General features: G+C 34.7%; 1 protein-coding gene and 1 long non-coding RNA gene across 5 annotated transcripts in view; one reads left to right on the top strand and one right to left on the bottom strand.

The window, feature by feature from the left end:
• LOC122489716 overlaps window positions 1–10,235 on the top strand; it is a 48,000-nt gene extending 37,765 nt beyond the window's left edge. For both annotated transcript variants that reach the window (XR_006298977.1, XR_006298976.1), the window contains exon 3: window positions 10,078–10,235. This is a non-coding gene — a long non-coding RNA (uncharacterized LOC122489716). The remainder of the gene's footprint in view (window positions 1–10,077) is intronic.
• The window catches only part of LOC122489714 (pleckstrin homology domain interacting protein), a 140,123-nt gene that overhangs the window by 85,458 nt on the left and 33,960 nt on the right, over window positions 1–20,705 (bottom strand). For all 3 annotated transcript variants that reach the window (XM_043591866.1, XM_043591865.1, XM_043591867.1), the window contains exons 7-9: window positions 19,924–20,084; window positions 4,348–4,569; window positions 3,973–4,073 (exon numbers count right to left, since the gene is read on the bottom strand). In XM_043591866.1, coding sequence (XP_043447801.1) covers window positions 3,973–4,073; window positions 4,348–4,569; window positions 19,924–20,084 — 484 coding nt within the window. The remainder of the gene's footprint in view (window positions 1–3,972; window positions 4,074–4,347; window positions 4,570–19,923; window positions 20,085–20,705) is intronic.

Raw genomic sequence — 20,705 nt, forward strand, 5'->3', positions numbered from 1 at the left:
CTTCCTTTAAATATATGTACATTAACTGTATAATTTTGTATTACAGAATATGTCTTATATTTACACTACTGACGTTACATGTTTGTTACAATCAACAGTATTGAAGAAAGAAAAACTGTAGATTTTATACCATACCAGGTCCAATAAGTACACAATATATTTGTAATGCTCTAATACAGGGATTTTATTTAGAGCCCTACTTAACATACATTTGATCTAGTTTTTCCTTAAGGTATCAGGGGAGAAAATTCAAAGAAATAATTAGAGCTTTCAATCAAAGTGCACTGCATAAATTGTATAATCTATAGCAATTGAAAATAGAGTGGTTTCAGTTTTGTAATCATATCAGGGAAAAAAAGGACAAAATATTTATGATCTATCAATTACACATTCAGAAAAAGGAATTTTTGTCAAAGTGATACAGAACACAAAAGTATTTGTTAAAAATTTTAATTAAATAAATTTTTAAAGTGACATTTATACAATTTTTCCTAATAGTCACAAGCCCTGACATAACTGAGCATCAATAGTTTAGAGAACAGAAAGTTATTAAAACACTCTTAAAACCTAAACAATTATTCAGAGTAGAATTAAGTAACCATAATTTAAGTAATCTGAAATTATAAAGACAACTAAATACACTACTTTCATTAATATCTTATGGATTCCAGCTCTCCATTTTTGTTAATTTTTAGCACATTCATTCTTGTAAGTGTTAAGCGACCATTTAGCTGTAACTTAGAATATACAAATAATCATACAAATTGCCATTTTAAATGGACTTTAATATTTTTAAAGGGAAAAAATAGATAAACAAGTACAATAATTTATTATTTTTTAAATGTTTATTTATTTATTTTGAGGGTGGGAGCAGATAGAGAGAGGAAGAGAGAGAATCCCAAGCAGGTTCCACGCTGTCAGCAGTGGGGCTTGATCTTACGAACTGCGAGATCATGACCAGAGCCAAAATCAAGAGTCGGAAGCTTAACCAACTAAGCCACCCAGGAACCCCACAAATAATTTTTTTTTAAAAGCACATCTGAGGAAATATTTTAAGATAAAGCTTTGGTATCAGATTCTGTGAGTCCAGTTTCCAGCTCTGCCACTTATCAAGCATTATGACCTTAGGCAAGTTAACATTTCTGTGCCTCAGTCTCATCTATAAAATGGGAGTAAAAACAAAGCATATCTTAAGAGTTATTGAGATAACTGAATAAATTTAACCCACGTAAAATGCTTAGTACTGCACACTCAGTAAGTATTAGTATCATTAGTATTTTAATTAATTTAATTCAACCAGTTCTAGATAGTCAATCAATGAATAACTGCTTTTTAGTTTGGCACTCTGCTTGAGAGGGGGTTGACGAAGTACTTCCAGTATCCACCTCTATTTTCTCTCCTATCTGTCCTAAAGAAAATAATTGTACCTTCTTCATAGGGTTGTCATAAAGATTAGTGAGATGACAAATAGAAAGTGCTTATTAGTACAAGCTTGTCAGACTAAGTGCTTAATAAAAATTTGTAATCATTATCATCTATATATTTTAGGATTCCCATTCTCCTCTTACATCTAAATATGCTTGGACAGCCTTTCTCTCCTACTCAGAGATCTCTTCAGTCAGATTTCGAGTCACGCAGCCACTCCTATTTCTCATCTAAGAAGCAGCATCTTTATTAGTGGAAGTTGTTACCACATACATAAACTCTGTATAAAAACAAATTTATCAAGAGGTTTGGGTTTCAAAATAGGTTTCATTAACTTCTAAAAGAATTGATTTTCTCAATGCAGACTGGGTTGCTGAAGGCACCTCCTCATCAGATTATACAAAAGCATTACAGTTCAATACAATTTTTGCCTTTGATCAGTAATTAAAACCCATGTGACAGTAACAATCTACATCCTGCCAAAATTTTTGGCAGTTATTAGCCATGAGTAAATATGGAAAAGAAACTAAGTGTCCCCAAGTCTATAACTAAGAAAAAATTACTCCTTTATGCCTGACTGTAGGTTAAAAGCTTTTAAGGGATGATTACAAGAACAGAAAAAAATCCTACCTATAATAACTATAAAAAAATTTGTATGTCCAAAAATAGGAAAAACATGAAGCATAAAGTATAGCATAACAACTCAGTGGAACATAATGCAGCTATTAAAATTATTATAAATACCTATAATAAAATGTTAAGAAAAAAACAGAAAATTATATACATTTCTCTACTTGCATCTACATTTAAAATACACATTTATGTGAAAAAGCTGTTAGGATAGTTGGTTAATGGGTAAATCTCTGTAAAGGTTCTGAAAAAAATATCACTTATATGGAATAATTCACTTCTCAAGAATCCAGATAAATATTATCATACTTAGCAATGTAACCTCAAGAAGCACAAAGTTGAGAGTTTAATTTTGTGAAAACATTTTTGTTCCTATGCTAATTTGAAGACTGTTAGTCATATTTTTCTTCTGTATAAAAACAAAACATGAAAACACAATGGTATCCTAATCTGGTCCGTAAGAAGGTAAAAAATACTCAAAGGAAAACAACAATTAACTATTACTATTGTCCACACACATCAGTAAAATATTTAAACTTTTATTTAATGTTTACAGAAAATCTTTAATATTCTAAATATTAAGAATGCAACTAAAATTAGAAATCAACTTGCTTTCTCCAAACAATCATGTCTTAATCAGAATCCTTTTTTTCAAATGAAGTACATTTTATTTTTTTTTTTTAATTTTTTTTTTTTTCAACGTTTATTTATTTTTGGGACAGAGAGAGACAGAGCATGAACGGGGGAGGGGCAGAGAGAGAGGGAGACACAGAATCGGAAGCAGGCTCCAGGCTCTGAGCCATCAGCCCAGAGCCCAACGCGGGGCTCGAACTCACGGACCGCGAGATCGTGACCTGGCTGAAGTCGGACGCTTAACCGACTGCGCCACCCAGGCGCCCCAATGAAGTACATTTTATTATGTTATTCTACCTTCCATGGCCTCTTAATGCCTTGCACTCTACAGGAATCTTAATATACACGAAGCTTATCTAAATACTACTGTTTTAAAATTATAAAGACATTCTCAAATTACTCAACTTGAGTTGATATTTATAAACAAAAGTCAGACAGAATTATTGAGATATCCCTTCTAATCTGAATGATGTTCTACCATGAGAGCACAGAGATGACCATTTAGACACTGCAGAATCACTGAGTGCACCAATTCCCCATTCACAGACTGCCTATGGGGCAATATGCAGCACTTCCTCTCCCTATTATACCCACTTGAGAGGTGGCAAGGCATAGATAGCATGGTACCAAAGGGCAGAGAAGTGTTGTTCTAAGTCCTGGCCATGCCAATTCTTAAGAACTGTTTTGCCTCATTGTCCTTAATCGAAAGAGAACACTGTCTAACCACCTTGTTTTAATAAACCAAGATACTAGAACAAGAGAAAGCACAGATGCAAAATGCTATTATGGGATGAGGTGAGGATGCATCTACCTTGATGTAATTTAGTAAAAACTTAATCTGTTTTTCTACGTTTCCTGAGATCTTCAATAAAACCTAAAGTTTGTAGATTCAGTGACACAAATAAACTACAATTCTTCTAAAGAATAGCCTTAGGAATTCTTAAGATTATGTTCTCAACACCAGAAGGAGCTACTGAGATGAAATTATGCCGTATACAGAAAGGAGTGATAATGAAACAGGTATGTTCTGAAGGAAATGGCTAAGGCTAGGAAAAAGAGGAAAAAAACCAAAAACCGAACCTGTTAACATAAACTTTCTTTGAAGCATGGAAAAAAAGGGGGGTGCGGGGAGAAGCATGAAAATCAAAGAGGTCAGTGAATGCATTTCTGTTTTTTACTCAAGGAGAATAAATAAATTTATACTTATTGTTGACTACTTTATATTATTGCAATTTTAACCATTAAATTAAATAATCGATTCTATGAAATAAAAGAGCAACTGACTTTATTTTAAGGGTTCCAGCATCCCACAGCCAAAAACAAATGGTGCCATCTGCCCCTGTAGAAGATAGATATCTCTTTGAGCCACTGCACAATGGTGAGAACTGAAAAACAATTGAAGAAGAAAAAAAATATAAGAAGAGTGACACAATCCAAATAACCCACTTTTTACCATATAAACAGCAACTAATAAACAGAGCTAGAAAGCATTCACAATGGATGAAGGCCATGACTACCATGTATTTAAAGTCCATATATTTATAAAGAAAAAAGAAATATTCCTTTCTTCATTTTAGTTGGCTTTATACAATGGATTACAACAGTGACTTAAAATTTAAATCATAATCAAAAGGATTTTACAGGGATTAAGCAAATTACCTGTAGTGATGTTATAGATGCACTGTGGCCTTGAAGAACAGCCAAAGGTGCACATGTTCGAAGACACCAGACTCGGATCATTTTATCACAACTTCCAGCTGCTATCATGGTATTCTCATAGTTTACAGCCATGTCTGATATTTCAGCAGCGTGTCCTCTTAAAGTAGCTAATAATCTTCCATCATCTGTTGCCCAGATTTTCACAAGGCAGTCATCAGAACCCTTAAAACAAAAATGAGTATTAATGGAATTAACTCTATAAATTGTAATTCAAATTCTGAACAGAGATAAAAAATTGTACCTGTTATGTTCACTTCCCAACACTTATATTCTTAAGTACTGAAGTGTTAAACACTTATTTTAGGAATTTTCCTCTATACAAGTCTATTTTTATTAAATCATTCACTTATAAACAATACCTGTGTGTCCACCAATCTACCAGGAGAAACAGGATGTTAATAATAATATTTACCTATGATCTCCTACCCACCACCTCTGGTAACCTCTATCCGGAATCTTGTGAAAGAATCTGAACTTCTGAAGTAACCAAACAAAATTGTAATAAGAGAACATAATGTAGTACACAATAGTGATTAATCCTGTATATGATATTATGTTATACAGAAACGAAAGCTAATTTTTCTCCTAGGAAGTTAAAAATGTAATTCATAAATGAGTTTCCCATCAGTAATCTTCAGCTCAATACGTTACATATAAAATCACCAAAGCTGATTTGTTAGTTACCAAAACAAATTTCATTTTATCTCCCATGAAGTCAATAAAAATACATAAATTACACATTCTGCTATACTAGCATAAGCTCAGAAAGAAACTGTAAAAGATACACATTTTCCAGGAATATCTATATTTACAAATAGACATTTCAATTTCACATAATCAAAACCAGAGATTAGAACTTCTAGGCTTTATTATTTTTTTTCTTAGTTTCCTTAATTCATTTTATAGCTGTAAATTTATACTTTTTTACCAACCTCTATTTCCTCTTATTTTCCATTATTTGAAAGTTTTAAATACACAAAAAAGTGGAGAATATTGTCAATAGCCTTATCCATTTCCCAAATTCAAACTTATCAATAGGTTTCAGAGGTGGCATGTTACAACCATCCAATCTAATTCTTAAAAAACAACCCCCTCCTTATATCTGACATTAGAAAGTAGTTAGAAGATCCACAAAAGCAAATGTACAGATGTATTATCACCTTCATACTGATAGGACATATAAATGACCACAAACACAGTATTAACAGGACATTTGTTTTAAGTAAATATTTATTGAGAGAGAGAGAAAAAGAGGGAAATCGAGCAGGGGTTTGGGGGAAAGAGGAAGGGAGGGAGGGAGGCGGGGAGAGAGAGAGAGGGAGATAGAGAGGGAGGGAGGGGGGGAGGGAGGGGGAGAGAGGGGGGAGGGAGGGGAGAGAGAGAGAGAGAGAGAGAGAGAGGGAGGGAGAGAGAGAGAATGAATGAATATATCCCAAACAGGCTCCGCACTGTTAGTGCTGATCTCACAACCATTGAGATCATGACCTGAGCTGAAATCAAGAATCTGACACTCAACCCACTGAGCCACCAGGCGCCCTAACAGAACATTTTAAATGCTATATCCTAAACCAGAGTCGGCCAACACTACCTACAATACTCTCAATTAACTCACATTCTTCTGAGCTTTGAAGCAAATTAAGTGGGTAACCAACCACTAAAGACTAGTGATAAAATTTAACTTTGGTAAATTATCTACATTAAAATCTGGTATTTTTATCCTATTCACTTATCTCAGGCTCTTTATCTATAAAACAAGGTGGTTAAATTGGATGATTCCTAAGGTTCCTTCTACTTTTAAAATTCAGTGATTCATGCACTCATTTATTCATTTGCCTGAAGATTATGTGCCAAACACTAGAGATACAAAGACACAGGATTCCTGTCCTTAAGAAGCAAGGCAAAAGAGTGTAAATGCAGTAACATGTCTGAAGTGCTATACTGTTGATCAGAAGAGATTCAAACAAGGGAACAGGGTGTTTTTCCTGAGAGGTGAAGAAATAGGATCTGGAAAAGAATCCAGAAGCAGTGATGCCTGGACAGAGCATTCTGCATGAAGACACAACGTAATGTAGTAAGCTTTGCACACAGACTCCAGGGTCAAACATCTTAGTTCATGTCCTGGTATGGCCACTTTCTATATGTTTAACCTTGGGTAAGTTACAGGTTTCCTATGCCTAAGTTTTCTTTTCTTTACGTATATCATCGCACTGTTGCAAAAACTAAATAAGTAAGTGAGGATGGAGTACCTGGTACACAGTAAGACTATTACCACTGCTTCTGTTGGTAGTAGTATTCTTATTTTTACTTTGGCGATATTCTTTTTAGGTTTCTTTATTTATTTGGCGTGGGGGGAGAGGGGACGGGAGAGAGAGAGAGAGAGAGAGAGAGAGAGCGAGCGAGAGCCCAACTTGGGCTCGATCTCACAACCATGAGATCATGGCCTGAGCCGATATCAAGAGTTGGATGCTTAAATGATTGAGCCACCCAGGTGCCCCTACTTTAGCAATACTCTTACTACTTTAAAAAAACAAACATTCCATATGGCAACAAGAGAGAAAAGTTTGATCAAAGGCATGAAAATGTCAATGTAAGAACTCCAAGTTAGTCTGTACGCTAACTTAGAGTGTGAGGTAAAGGCATAAGGATGAAGTTAGGGAAAAACTGTAAAGGACCTTTTATGGTATACTATGAAATATGTTTTCTAAAGGGAATCACTTAAGATTATTAAGCAGGTCAGTATCAGCAAAGATCCTGTTGGCATCAGTGTGAATTAGGAGAAACAATCGGAGGCCAGGTGAAGGTTGTTAAAACAGTACAGGCAGGAGAGAGAAGTGATAAAACAGATGATAGCAGAGAAAGCTCAAAAGAGATAGAATACAGAGCTGTTTGGGGAATTAAAGGAAAGCAGATTGTATCTCTGCTATCAGTGAAAAGAGAAGAAGGAATGGTAGTAGACTATGACTTCCAGAAAGGTGGTCTACATACCACTTGGCACATGGGAATTGCACTAAGCATTAGCTGAATAAAAAACGGCAATAAAGCATTTATTCAACTCTTAAACTTACTTATTCAACTCTTTTAACTCCACAAATTAAGTCAATTTATTCACTTTATCTTCTAAAAATTAAGGTAATATTTGGCTCTGACCTAAACTCACAACAAAAGTAAAATTTTATGTTAATACTGGTAGAATGTATGAAAAAGTAAAATCATGACATCTCATTGTGCTTCATAATACTGATAGAAATCATTTTGTTCTTATGTATTTGAATAAAAGTTTGCTTTACATTCTACTATAGAGGGTGTTTCACATATTTTCATGTTAACAAAGAGGGAAAAACAAAAACCAAACACCTTTTTGACCAAAATGCCAGTTTTTAATGAAAATAGTAACAACCTGAAAGTCAGCGTTCAGTGACTTTTCACCAACCAAAAGAACAAAAAGTCCCATTATATTCATATTGACTTCATTATTAGTAATATCACCAATTTAATATTTTAATAATTTTGCTCTGTATAGACAAGTACTAAAATAAAACAACATTATGCACATTTTCCCCAAGTGTGTTTTATTCCAATTGACCTCTTTTCTTCCATTTGGTTGCAGGAGAGAAATCTTTGACCTTTTAGGGAAATCTCTCTTTACTATCCTCTTCCATGACCTATACAATAGTGTGCTGTCCCATCCTCACCCATACTCCCTGGAACTCCTGGCAGAATTTCAAACAGAACTCTAAAGCATCCTTAAACAATTTCTATTTCATGCATCATTACTTGTGATCATTAATTTATTTTTATGGGAATGTAAAACTAAAGATGACCTGACAAATTCACCTAAGTTCTTTTAAAATGGCTATCAGAAACATAAATACACATAAATCGACTGAAAAGGACTGCACAAGAAAAATTAAATTTAAATTAAATTAAATTAAAAGAAAACATTTTTATATTTAAATGTTTATTTTTGAGAGGGGGGAAGGTGCGGGTGTGGGGGGACAGAGGATCCAAAGCGGGCTCTGTACTGACAAGCAGAGAGCCCAATGCAGGGCTCAAACCCACAAACCATGAGATCACGACCTGAGCAAAAGTCAGACGCTTGACTGATTGAGCCACCCTGGCGCCCCTGGGAAAACATTTCTAAAACCACTATACACATGTTTAAATTGAATGTGGAAGGATAAATTAAAAACTGATTATTCTTAAAAAAAAAAAAACAAAAAAAACAAAACGTAGAGCGGAATTAGAAAAACTTTCCTTCCCCAAGCCTACCTCAAATGTTAGTTGGGTCAATAATAAACCAAAGAGTAGGGCACTACAGTCTTAAAATGTTAAAAAAGTGTTAAGGACATTAAAATAAGACCAATGTTATGTAATGGTGAAAGGAACAAGATGAACAACACAGTCATCGTGGTTGGCTTTGGCTATGAGGATTACACAGGTTTCTAAGATGTATGAAGAAGAAAGAGGTATGGTAGAAATAGCAAATTTAAAGTAAACTGGAAAGAAATTAGATGATTCTTAACCTCGGCAACAATACAATTATCTGAGGATTATTTCCTAAAATGGGGAAAGGGAGAAACAAAATAAGGAACCAGAAAAAAAAAAGTGAACAAAGCTTGGAAAATAAAGTGGAAGAAGAGCAGTAAGAAAAAAGGAAAAACTCTGTAAGCAAAAGGGGAATGTCCTGCTAAAATTAGATAGCATGATTTTAGAAAAACTTCAACTAACAGTTTTTTTTAGCAAAGCTCCAATGCTTAGGGGAAAACAGAGTAGTCATTTCTTTTCAATAACATCTAGATGTTGCTCTTAGGACAGGGGATTGCCAAAGTGAGAAAAGCTGGGAGTACAAAGTAGAAGTGAAAACAAGAAACAGCTGGAAAGGTTTTATCTGAGTAAGATAATAGACGGTTTTAAATACCTGTTAAGGAGTTTGGATTTAACCCAGTGAAGTAGCTACTGAAGAATTTTAAGCAGACAAGACTTGGTTACCACAATATTTTTAGCCACAATAAACTCTAAGAAACTATGAGCTAGGTGCAAAATAGAAATTTCTTTTTTTGGAATTCATTTTTGAGTCAAATTTAAATATTAAGCTAGTGTTTAATGACAAGCAAACATAAGACAGCAGTGTATCACTACTTTCACTCTTCAATAATGTTAAATTGTCATAATTATTGTGAAAAGTGTGCTCATTAATATGTTGTCATTTGTGTTTATGTCAAACCTAGCATTCAAAAAATCTGAAAAAAATTACAATGAGAAGAATGTGCAGCTTCACTTATTTAAATCCTCAAATAAGATGTGACACCAAATTTTCAGTGACTTTTTTAGACATCACTGTCAATGCAAAGATAAAGCCAAAGAAAACACAAAACAACAATAACTTATCTTTATTTGGAAAAACAGCAGTGTAGATGTTATTTATGAAAAGGCCTGGTAAGAAAGAATGGGACTTAAAGAAAACAGATTTGCCTGAACACAGGACTTAGTTTGAAATACCCTATTAATTTGTATATTCCACTGCCACACCAAGGAAGCCATATTCACAATAAAGCCGTGTGCCTTTAAAATAATCAATATGCTCTGTAGCTTAGGATAGAGGAAGAAAACGGAGTCAGACTTTACCTAGGAATCATTGTTTCTTTCTTTCTGTTTCTCTCTTTTTCTTAGACTATGGAGATAATGGCAGCAAAGACCTCTCCTTCCAACATGAAACTGGATCTCTTACACTGTAGGTAATTCCTAACAACAACAAAATTCTATTTTGTGAATCCCTCTTGGAAATTTCGAAGTTTCATGAAAATAAAAAGTTTGAGAGGTAAAGTTCAGATAAATAAAAATATCGACATTCTCCATTAATGAAGCCTAGGCAATGTTAGGTATGCATCTGACTTTGGTATTCTGGTACTCCACAGGTCTCTGTGACATGGCTTTCCACTTTGTCATGGACTTGGGTATTAAAACTCTCAAAATCTAGAAAAAAATGTCCTATTAATGTTATGAAAACTTTATGAAACAATCAGTAACAGGGCTCTGAATCACTTAAATGCTATGCAGAAACTAAAGCAGAACCTAAAGTCTGCACTCCCAAAATTTAAATTTTAAAGGCTTTTTTAAGGCAACTTTTAAAGGCTTAACTGAATTTGTATTTATGTATTTACTTAAACTAAAAGCTAGATGATTGGAAGTGACAATTATGTGAACTAGTCAGTGATGAAGAAAGTCCTTTACAGGTTGGAACAGTAAATGCCAAAGAATGATTGACTTCTGCAAGCAGAAAACCACACACATTTGGAAACAGTACAGCAGGTTACATCTACACAGATTACCTTAAAAGGAAAAAGTAGATCTATAAACTTTTCCGTGCTAAGAGGAGCATCAACTGTGCAGACCAACCAAACATTACTACTTTGAAATAAAAAAAGAAATTATGTGATATTTAAACCTATAATATCTTGGAAAATCTAGCATTCCTTGGCAGAAATCAAGAGAATTCTAATTTTTCTTGCTACTACTACACGATTTGAATCAGATTTCACTCTTGATGTCTTTAGAACAGAATTAAATGTTAAAAACATCACGTATATTGTCATGTATACTATAGTATCATTTTCTTATTCAAGCTAAAAAGTACCTTGCTCTTCAGGCAGCTAAAATTTGCTTATAATTTAAATGTAGTTCAATGTTTTTTTAAAAAAGATGCCATTGATTTTCTTTCCTACCCATCTACTACAGACCTGTTTCATTTCCCTTACAAATAATCCCCAACTTCAGTGTCAATCATTTCAACACATGCCCAATTTTCTCACTCTCTCATCCACCTACACCACCAATGACTAACCTGTATCCATGTAATTATCACTTACTCCGATCCTGCTTCCAAGATACTAGGTACTATTATGGAAAAAGAAGATATGTGTACTAAATCTGCAACACTGAAAATATTATGAACCCTCCCTCTATTTATTTGGGAGGCTAAAGCTAACTGGTCCCTATTTGTCACTCTTTTCCTATTACGAGGCTTTATCACATACCTCTAGGACCCAGTTCTGTTTCCTAACATAAAGTATTTCACAATGAAAGTAGAATCTGCTCATTATGAACTTAATTAACTCTCTTTTGAAATAGGCCAAAATAAAGTGCTCTTTACACATCTCATCTTCATCTATTTATTCTATCCATCCTCCTTAGATCTTCCTATATCAAGTCTACTGTTCTAGTTCCATCTCTTTGACCAACAGTTTTTCACACATTTATCTTCCTATAAATTACTATGCTCTTGCTTTCCTTTCCATTACTACCAAACTTACTGAATACTCACTATACTTCTCATGCACTTAAAAAAAATAATTTTTAATTTCAAGATTACAGAGTTTCAAGAACAGTACCAATGTCTTCCATATCTCTGTAACCCAGATTGATCAACGCACCCATTACCATTAGTTTTTTCCTGCACCATTTAAGAGCAGGCTGCAGACTTGATGCTCCATCACTTCTAAATATCCCAGTCTGTATTTCTCCAAAACAGGGATACTCATCTACATAAGTTGGTAAATCCATATTTATATAACTGCCATCCAATCCACAGACCCCATTCAAATTTCGTCAACTATTGTGAAAATGTTTCCTTTTCCTTTTTGGTCCAGGATCCCATATAGCAACACATGTTATATTTTAGTTATATTATCTCTGCAATTTCCTTCATTGTAGAAAATTTCCTCAGGCTTTCTGTTTTGTGTCCTCAGAAATTTATAAATACAGACCTTAAGTTCTGTAGGATGATCTCAAGCCTCAGTCTAATGTTTCTTCACGAATGAATCTAGGTAATTACTGTCTTGACAGGAATCCCACAAAATAAAATGCTGTATTTTTCAGTGTACCACTTGAGAGAACACACCATGTCAACTCATCTCACCACCTGTGAAGTTAATTTTAATCTGTGTTTTCAAGTTTTCTCCCCTGTAAAGTTGCAATTTCCCCCTTTTAATTAACATGTTGTGGGAACATATTGCAAGATTAGGCCAGTATCTTCAAACCAAGATCCTCTACTAGTCTTAGTTAGCTTTTGTTAATGACGCACAAATGAATCAACTACCACTGTGATAGTTGCCAAATCATCATTCTTTCTACAATTATCAGTTGACATTTGACCTAAATAAGAGTTTTTCCTCCTTTCTCATTTATTCATTTACTTACTTATATCAGTATAGACTCATGGGTTCCTATTTTAGTCAATGCTAATAAGATAGAATCCCTGACTATCCTAATGGTGCTTACTAAGAAAATAGAACAGAACCCCAATTCTATTTACTTTTTTTAATTAAAAAAATTATATTTACCTAGAAGCATTCACAATGTCAACAAAACAGCTGTTAACTTTTTTTTGCAATTAGAGTGGTATTCCATCAACAAAACAATTATTTACAATGTCACCAAAACAGCTGTAACTTTTTTTTTTGCAATTAGAGTGGTATTCCATCAACAAAACAATTATTTCCTATAAGCTGCACCAAAGAAAACTAAAGATGAAAAAAGCTACCATCCCCATGCATAACTAGTTTCTGCTGTGTACCAATAAGAACCTGCTTTAAATTTCTTTTTAAGTTTTATTTCGAGAGAGTAAGAGCATGAGTGGAGAGGGGTAGAGAGCGAAAGAGAGAGAGAGAGAGAATCCCAAGCAGGCTTGACACTGTTAGCGCAGAGCCCAGTGCAGGGCTTGAACTTGAAACATGAGATCATGACCTGAGTCGAAACCAAGAGTTGGATACTTAACTGAGCCACCCAGGTGCTCCAAACCTGCTTTAAATTTCTAGGTCAATTTACAACCCCTATACTGTACCAGGCAAGGTTAGTGGCTGGTGAAAATACCACAAGGACAGGGCTATCTAAAGACACATTTGGTATTGTGTTAACTATATAAAAAAAAAAAGACAATCTACAGTTTAAAAACAAATTTTTATGCAACCCTACATTTCAATTTTTTTTTCTTTAAAAGTTGTGTACAGCAGGCGTTAAATGCTTTATAGATCAGGGGGAAAAAAACTGCCCTACTCCTTCTCATTCTTTTCATCTTCCTCCTCTTCCCTGCTTTCCTCAGCCTTGACTTTTTTTTTTTTTTTTTTTTTTTTTTTTTTTTGCCACATCAGGCTTTCGTTTAGCTCACTATGCAGCAATGTCCTCTATATTTTTCCTTCAGCTTTACAGCCTTCTTTTCATGGGTTGCTTGTCATCTGCAGCAGTGTTATTCCACATCTCTCCCAGTTTCTCTGCAACATCACCAATGGAGACTGGGATGTTCTCCTTTGATTTTGGGGTGATACTCAGAACAAAACAAGAAAAGGGCTGAAGGAGGCCTCTCAGGTGTACTGAGATCCTTGAACTTCTTTTTTCGTTTCTCCTTTAGAAGGGATATAAACTTTCATTTCTCTTTCTTAATGGGCCTTGCCCACCTTTGCCATGTCTTCTAATTTTTCTTTCTGTTTAGCAGACATAGTCTTCATCTCTCTGAGCACTTCTTAGAAACTCTTGAGAAGGTGACTAAAGCATCTCGGTGCTTCTTGTGCTCCTCCCAGTGAGTTTGCATAAAGAAAGCACATGAGGACATCTGCCTCTTGGCTTCTTAAGGATCTCCTCTGTCCATGTTTAATTATTTTCCTCAGTGAGGCAGTCACCACCCAGTGCCTATCTGGCTCTCACTTGCCCCAGCGTGGTAGCTCATAAAACTCAAATTTTAAAAATATGAATTTCAGACAATGATACCTATATTAAGAGAAATATAATAAAGTGTCTAAATGGAATAGACAATGTTGAAGTATGGGGAGGGAAGATAGGAAAAAGTCTGTAAGAAGGTGGTGTTTGAACAGAGACCTGCTAATAAAGGAGTTAGTCATGGGAGTACTTTGGAAAAAACAATTCAATGCAAAGGGAATAGGTACTACAAAGGCTCTAAGCCATAAATGGGCTTTGCAAGTGTGAAGTACAGAAAAAGACCAGTGTAAAAGGAGGATACAAGAAAGGAATCAGTCTTACAGACATCCGTATAGATCTCCCCTAACAGATTCTAAGTTTCTTACAAGAAAGAACATTATTCATTTTTATACCTCTGACTGGTTGATTCATTCATCATTTGTTCCACCCCTAATGTATGCACAAGATACTCTGAGGCATTAAAGATCTAAAAAGGTTCAAGAAAAAAACCTTTGATATTAAGTTCATAACTTAAAAGAGACATCTAAACAAATTCATTGCAACATAACAGAAAAATACAATAGAAGTATGCAGTTCAGTGATAGTACTCCACATTCAGAAAACGATTTTTTTTTTAACTGTTAAACTTTTTAAAGAATGGTCTGCGTTAAGTCTCTTCCATTCTTCAATTCCCAGTCCCTCTTCAGTGCACTGCAATCTTACTCCTATTCCCAATACTAAATTAAAACTGTTTTTTGTCAAGGTCATTAATGGTCTTGACAACCAAAAAATGCCTTTCAGTTCTAATTTACTTTAGGTTTCCATCTTTCATAAAATATTAATCCTTTGGCCTTTAAGACACCATTTCTTTTCTTTTCTCTGGCCTCTTAAGCAGCTCTCAGTCTCAATTATTGACTCCTCTCCTTTTCTTTCACCTGTTTTAAAAGTTAAAGTTTCAGCCTTAGGTTACATACATATGAGGTAATACAATCAATTTCCATATTCAATGATTCCCAAGCTGAATCTTCTAGTCTTAATCTTTTTCCTGAGCTCCCAATGCCTCTTGAACATTTCTATTTGGCTATATGGGTAAGTATCTCAAATTCAACATGCCCACCTTCACAAACTTCACTTAAATCCCTACCACAGTAAATGATAGGACTTTCTATCCAGTCACATAAGTTAAAAACACGTGATCCCATACTCTTCCCACTCAATTCTTCCCTATATTCAAATGAAGCTCTTAAATCCTACAGATATTTTTAATCTGTTAATTCCATCCCTACTTTCACTGTGACTCTGTTCAAGACTTATGATTTCTTTCATGGATCAATGCCAGAACCTTTTCACCAATTTCTCCATATAGACTCTGTTTCTTTCAATCCATCCTTACAATGCCAAGAGATTGTTAAAAAGAGAAATTATACTCACTCTTCTGTCAAAATCTGTCATTTTCTCTCCTTTGCCTTCAGGAAAGAAACCCACTCCCCTTCATACATCATCAAAAGGATCTTGATGATTTTGTCTCCCACTAATATCTCCAGCCCTTGCTTAAATGATTATCTATATTTATTCTTTGCCATATCTAACAATACACAACTGCCTGTTACATTCTTCTAAGGTTTATAAATGCCTTTCCCTAAGTTGCAATATCCAGCTAAATTCAGCTGAGGTGTTACTCCTAGTGTTTCCCTTACCATCTTCTACAACACACTGCATTAGATACCTCTCCCTCTATGACACTTCAGTATCTTATATAGCCTCTTTCAAGTTTCTTATCAATTGTATCAATATTGTCTGTTGACTACTGATGAACTTTCCAGGGACAGATACTCTTTCATTTCTAGATACTAAGTGTCTGGAAGAGTGTCTGGCTGTAACCTACAGCATTTATGGAAGTATTTTATGCCCTTTTGCCTTAATTTGAAAAGAGAGATATATTTTTCTTCTATAAAGGGGAAGGGAAGAATATTTTTATATGGTTCTCAACATACTTTGTGTATTATGAGTGAATAGCTTACTCCTGAGAAAATTCATTAACTCTGCTTTTCTTTGGTAAATATTATTTAAGGAAATGATTCTAAAACCAAGTAAAACAACTTACAAACTAAGAGAATTAGGAAGCAAGTCTGACTTGGTAGTAATGCTGTCTCCCTCTCTGGGTTCTTCTCATTATTCTACTGGGAAATATCTATTACAACATTCTAGTACAAAATATTTGTAAATTATCCTATTATAGAATTTCTCTTATTAAAGTGATTTCATTTTTGATCTTGTATAGAATTTACAAATAAGATTTTAGTAAGAAAATGAAATGGATAAAATTTAAATCTATCTATAAAATCAACAGCAGTAGATAAAACTTAATGATTGCTTACTGTAGAGCTTTTTCTACACTGATTACATGCATTATTTCATGTAATCATATAAAAATCTTCTGGGGTTGGTATTATTATTGTCTATTTCCCCTCCCTCCTTTTTTTAGAGATGAGAAAACTAGAGATTAAAGTGATGAGGTAATCTGTCCAAATTACACTGCTAGGAAGTGGTAAAGCTGTAAAGCTGCTAGGAAGGGGGTAAAGTGGTAAAGCACCCCCTAATGCCAAAGTTGATGCCCTTAAACACAGTGCTATCTATTTTGTCCCTAGCTATGTCTACTGAGAAAGGACTCAAGAGAATATGTCGTCCCTTGGACAAAAACTTTCAAATACATCTACACAAGAACTTTAGGAATAAATATGTAAGGTCTTAAGATACCAAATACATAAAAAGATAAAACTGAGTTGATCTATTACTGAACTGTTGTTCCAATAAATAACAACAGTTGCTCTCTCACAGGAATGTCTCATTGGTCAATCGTGATCTACTATCCTAAAGCTTTATCCCATCAGTTTTCAAGACTGATTTTCAAAAGTCAGTCAGTGGCTAGTGTGTTTCAGTGGGATGAGCAGCCATCCTACTTTATGAAGTTAATATGAACAGTGAACACATATGTGCCACATTGCCACTTGAGGTGGGAATTATAAAAATACAAGGAAATTTTAAATAAGAGTACTCTCATACCTTTTATTTCTTATCACATGGTAACATTTTGGACTCTATAACTGCAAATCACCAGTACAAAATTACAGTACTATGAGTTTGGCCCAACTAGCAAATTATATCACATACATAAAACATCAACAATTTTAGGCTCTGGTAAGACCATATAAAATAATATAAACATTATTTCCCTCCCTTTAAGCATGTGTCCTCAACTGTAGAAAAATCATCAAAAACTGCTTTTTTTTTTTTTTTTTAATGTTTATTTTTGAGAGAGAGACACAGAATTGCGAGTGGGCGAAGGGCAGAGAGAGAGAGAGACAGAATCCAAAGCAGGGTCCAGGCTGGCTCTGAGCTGTCAGCACAGAGCCCAACACAGGGCTTGAATTCACCAGGTGTGAGATCATGACCTGAGCTGAAGTCGGAAGCATAACCACTGACTGAGCCACTCAGGAGCCCCAAAAAACAGCTCCTTCTTCACACAGCATTCCTTCTCCCCAAATCTAGAACAGGAGCTGCATGCAGATTTTTTCCCTACAGGGCCACTAATTATCTTAGGCTTTGTAACCATAAATACTCAAACATGCCAGTCTCTGTCATAATTACTCAATTCTGCCATTTGGTAGTGCAAAAGCAACCATAGGCAACATGTAAACAACTAAGCATGCTTGTGTTGGAATAAAATTTTATTTGCAAAAACAGGTAGAAGGCTGTATTTGACCCACAGGAGTAGTTTGTTACCCCTTAAGTTCAAAGAGCTGCTCTTCCAAACTTCTTACCTACCACTCTACCAAACTCATAAGATAGCATCAGCACATTATTTCACTGCATTTTCCTGCAAAAAAATTCTAGATTATGTACCTAAATCAAATTAAAATACACATAATGCATCATAAACTACAAAAACAAATGCTTACCACCCTATCATTTTTAAAGAAAGAATCCCCACAAGGTATTTTACTAACATTAAAAATTAAGTTATATATTTTTAATTTTTTTTTATTTTTACTTTTTTTACATTTATTTATTTTTGAGAAATACAGTGAGACAAAGCGTGAGTGTGAGAGGGGCAGAGAGACAAGGAGATACAGAATCTGAAGCAGGCTCCAGGCTCTGAGCAAGCGGTCAGCACAGAGCCCGACGTGGGGCTCAAACCCACAAACTGTGAGATCATGACCTGAGCCAAAGTCGGATGCTCAACCAAGTGAGCCACCCAGGCGCCCCAAGTTATATATTTTTATAGCCTCAATGCAATGGCATTAACTTTATACTCACCAAAATGAAGTACAAACACAACATAATGCTTCTTTCTCATAATTTCAGCTTATTACTATTTTTCAAAGAATCCTTTTAAACATGACAAATGTGAAATTTACTTTGTTTTGAGAACTGAATTTAAATATTAGTATACTGAGCCTGAAAAAGCTCAATGTGATTCCCCATTACCATTTGAAAGCAAATTACTGTTGTAGGTATATCAAGCACTTGGGCAAATTTATAGATACCAGTTCTCCACTTTGAAAATAATGACCTGTCAGAAAATTTCGCTTTTATTTTGCTTCACAGAGAACAATGGGGAAAGGTGCAAAAGAAGGTGAAAGAGAATACTAATCTAAGAAATGATCTGAAAATGCCTGAGTAGATTAGAACCAGGGAAAAGATATGTATGGAAATCCTTTCCCACATCCTGCTGTTTAAGCAAACATTTTACAGATGACTGGGTGTATGGATAGAGAAGAAGAAGATATAAGTAAATCTTAATTTACAAGCACATTTACTTAAAAGAGGAATCTGGGGGTGCCTGGGTGGCTCAGTTGGTTAAGCATCTGAATTTAGCTCCAGTCATGAGCTTGCAGTCCTTGAGATGGAGCCCTGTGTCGAGCCCTGTGTCGAGCCCCGTATCAGGCTCTGTGCTGACAGCTCAGAGCCTGGAGCCTCCTTTGGATTCTGTGTCTCCCTCTCTTTCTGCCCCTCCCCCCACCTGCATGCTCACTCTCTCTCCTTCTCACTCTCTCAAATAAGTAAACATTAAAAAAAGAAGAATCTGTAATTGTCCCAAACTGTATAAAATTCTCAGCTGCTCTCCAAAGACAGAGATAGGAATTTCTATTTTAACTTCCATTTCCTATTTCCTTACTTCAAAGAAAATTAAGGGCTTTGTGAATGAATGCATACCTTCAGCCCACAGGGTAGTATTTAATTATAAGAACAGTGTAATAACTATTACCCTTAATGGATATAATAAAGCAACTAAAAATAAAAATATTTCCAAAAGTAATTTTCTAAGTTAAAGCTGAAAAGCTGCTTTTCTCCATTAACCAGCTAAAAGAAACAACAGCAAATAAACCCAAAGAGCCTCTTTAAACACAACATCAGATACACTGAAGAAATGAGGTGCTAAGGATAATATAAAAAGATACATTTAATAGTCTCTTCTAATTTGCTTAACACACTTTAGAAATGCCCCTGTATACAATTTAGATTATTATATGACATTTTATAAAATGTCCAACTGCAAATTTGATATAATGCTCAGAATTACATTTATCCATAATGTGGCACTATCATATAGCTGTGCCTGTATTACAACATGTCCTTTAGGAACTTTCCAAACCTGGATCAAGTTCAACTTCAAGTAATATCTTTTATTATAGTAAGCTAAATTACCTGAATATTCAGTTTTTCATTAAAAGAAAAAAAATCAAAAGCTCTATTTCAAGTTCAACTATAAGCAGTGTTTCTTCAATGCCTTATATGAATTAAGATAATACTTCAAAAATTACTTACAGTAAATATCCGTCTGCCAGTTCTATCAAAAGTTACACAGTAGACAGATGACAAGTGTCCAAGAATTCGCTTATGCATTTTCATGTGCTGATAGACCGCCGTTGGAACAAGTCGCTCAAGCCTGTATTTCCCATTCAGCTTCCGTGAAAACAAAGTATCCGCTACCAAGAAAAAGGGGAAATAGGAGTGTAATTCAGAAATTCATTTTCTCAATTACCATCTTTCAAGAATTCGCATACTCCAACTTCTCATATGTTGGTAAAAATAAAGACACTTTTTCTAATGCATATGGTTCCTAGTTAAAAGTCCCTAAAATAGTCAAGAAAAACACATTATTTCACCAGAAGTAAGTCAGGCACTATTGTCCTCATTTTACAAACAAGCAAAGTCAGTTTATGACTGTCTGAAGTCACAAAATAAGAAAGACATGAAGCTAGGATTAAATTTAGACTTCTTTATTCTCTGGCTAGTACTCAAAAACTTTGCATAAATGAAGAGTGAGGAATAATATATTGCATTATTTTAAGAAATAATTAAACTAGGGATCTTGCCAAACACCTGCATAATGATTCCCTCTCTAGAACCTATTAGCTCTATTTTTCAACTCATCCATTTTAACCATCTTTCATGATATGTCTGAAATTTATCTTCTGCCCAGAGCCTGATGTGCTGACTCCAGCTCAAAATGTTCTCTTCTAACTAAATCACTACTGTATTTTCTATTCTGATAATTATGGACAAAGACAATGCTCAATAAATACATTCTGACTAATCTGCAGGGA

The sequence above is a fragment of the Prionailurus bengalensis genome, chromosome B2 (assembly GCF_016509475.1).
Source record: "Prionailurus bengalensis isolate Pbe53 chromosome B2, Fcat_Pben_1.1_paternal_pri, whole genome shotgun sequence".
NCBI lineage: Eukaryota > Metazoa > Chordata > Mammalia > Carnivora > Felidae > Prionailurus > Prionailurus bengalensis.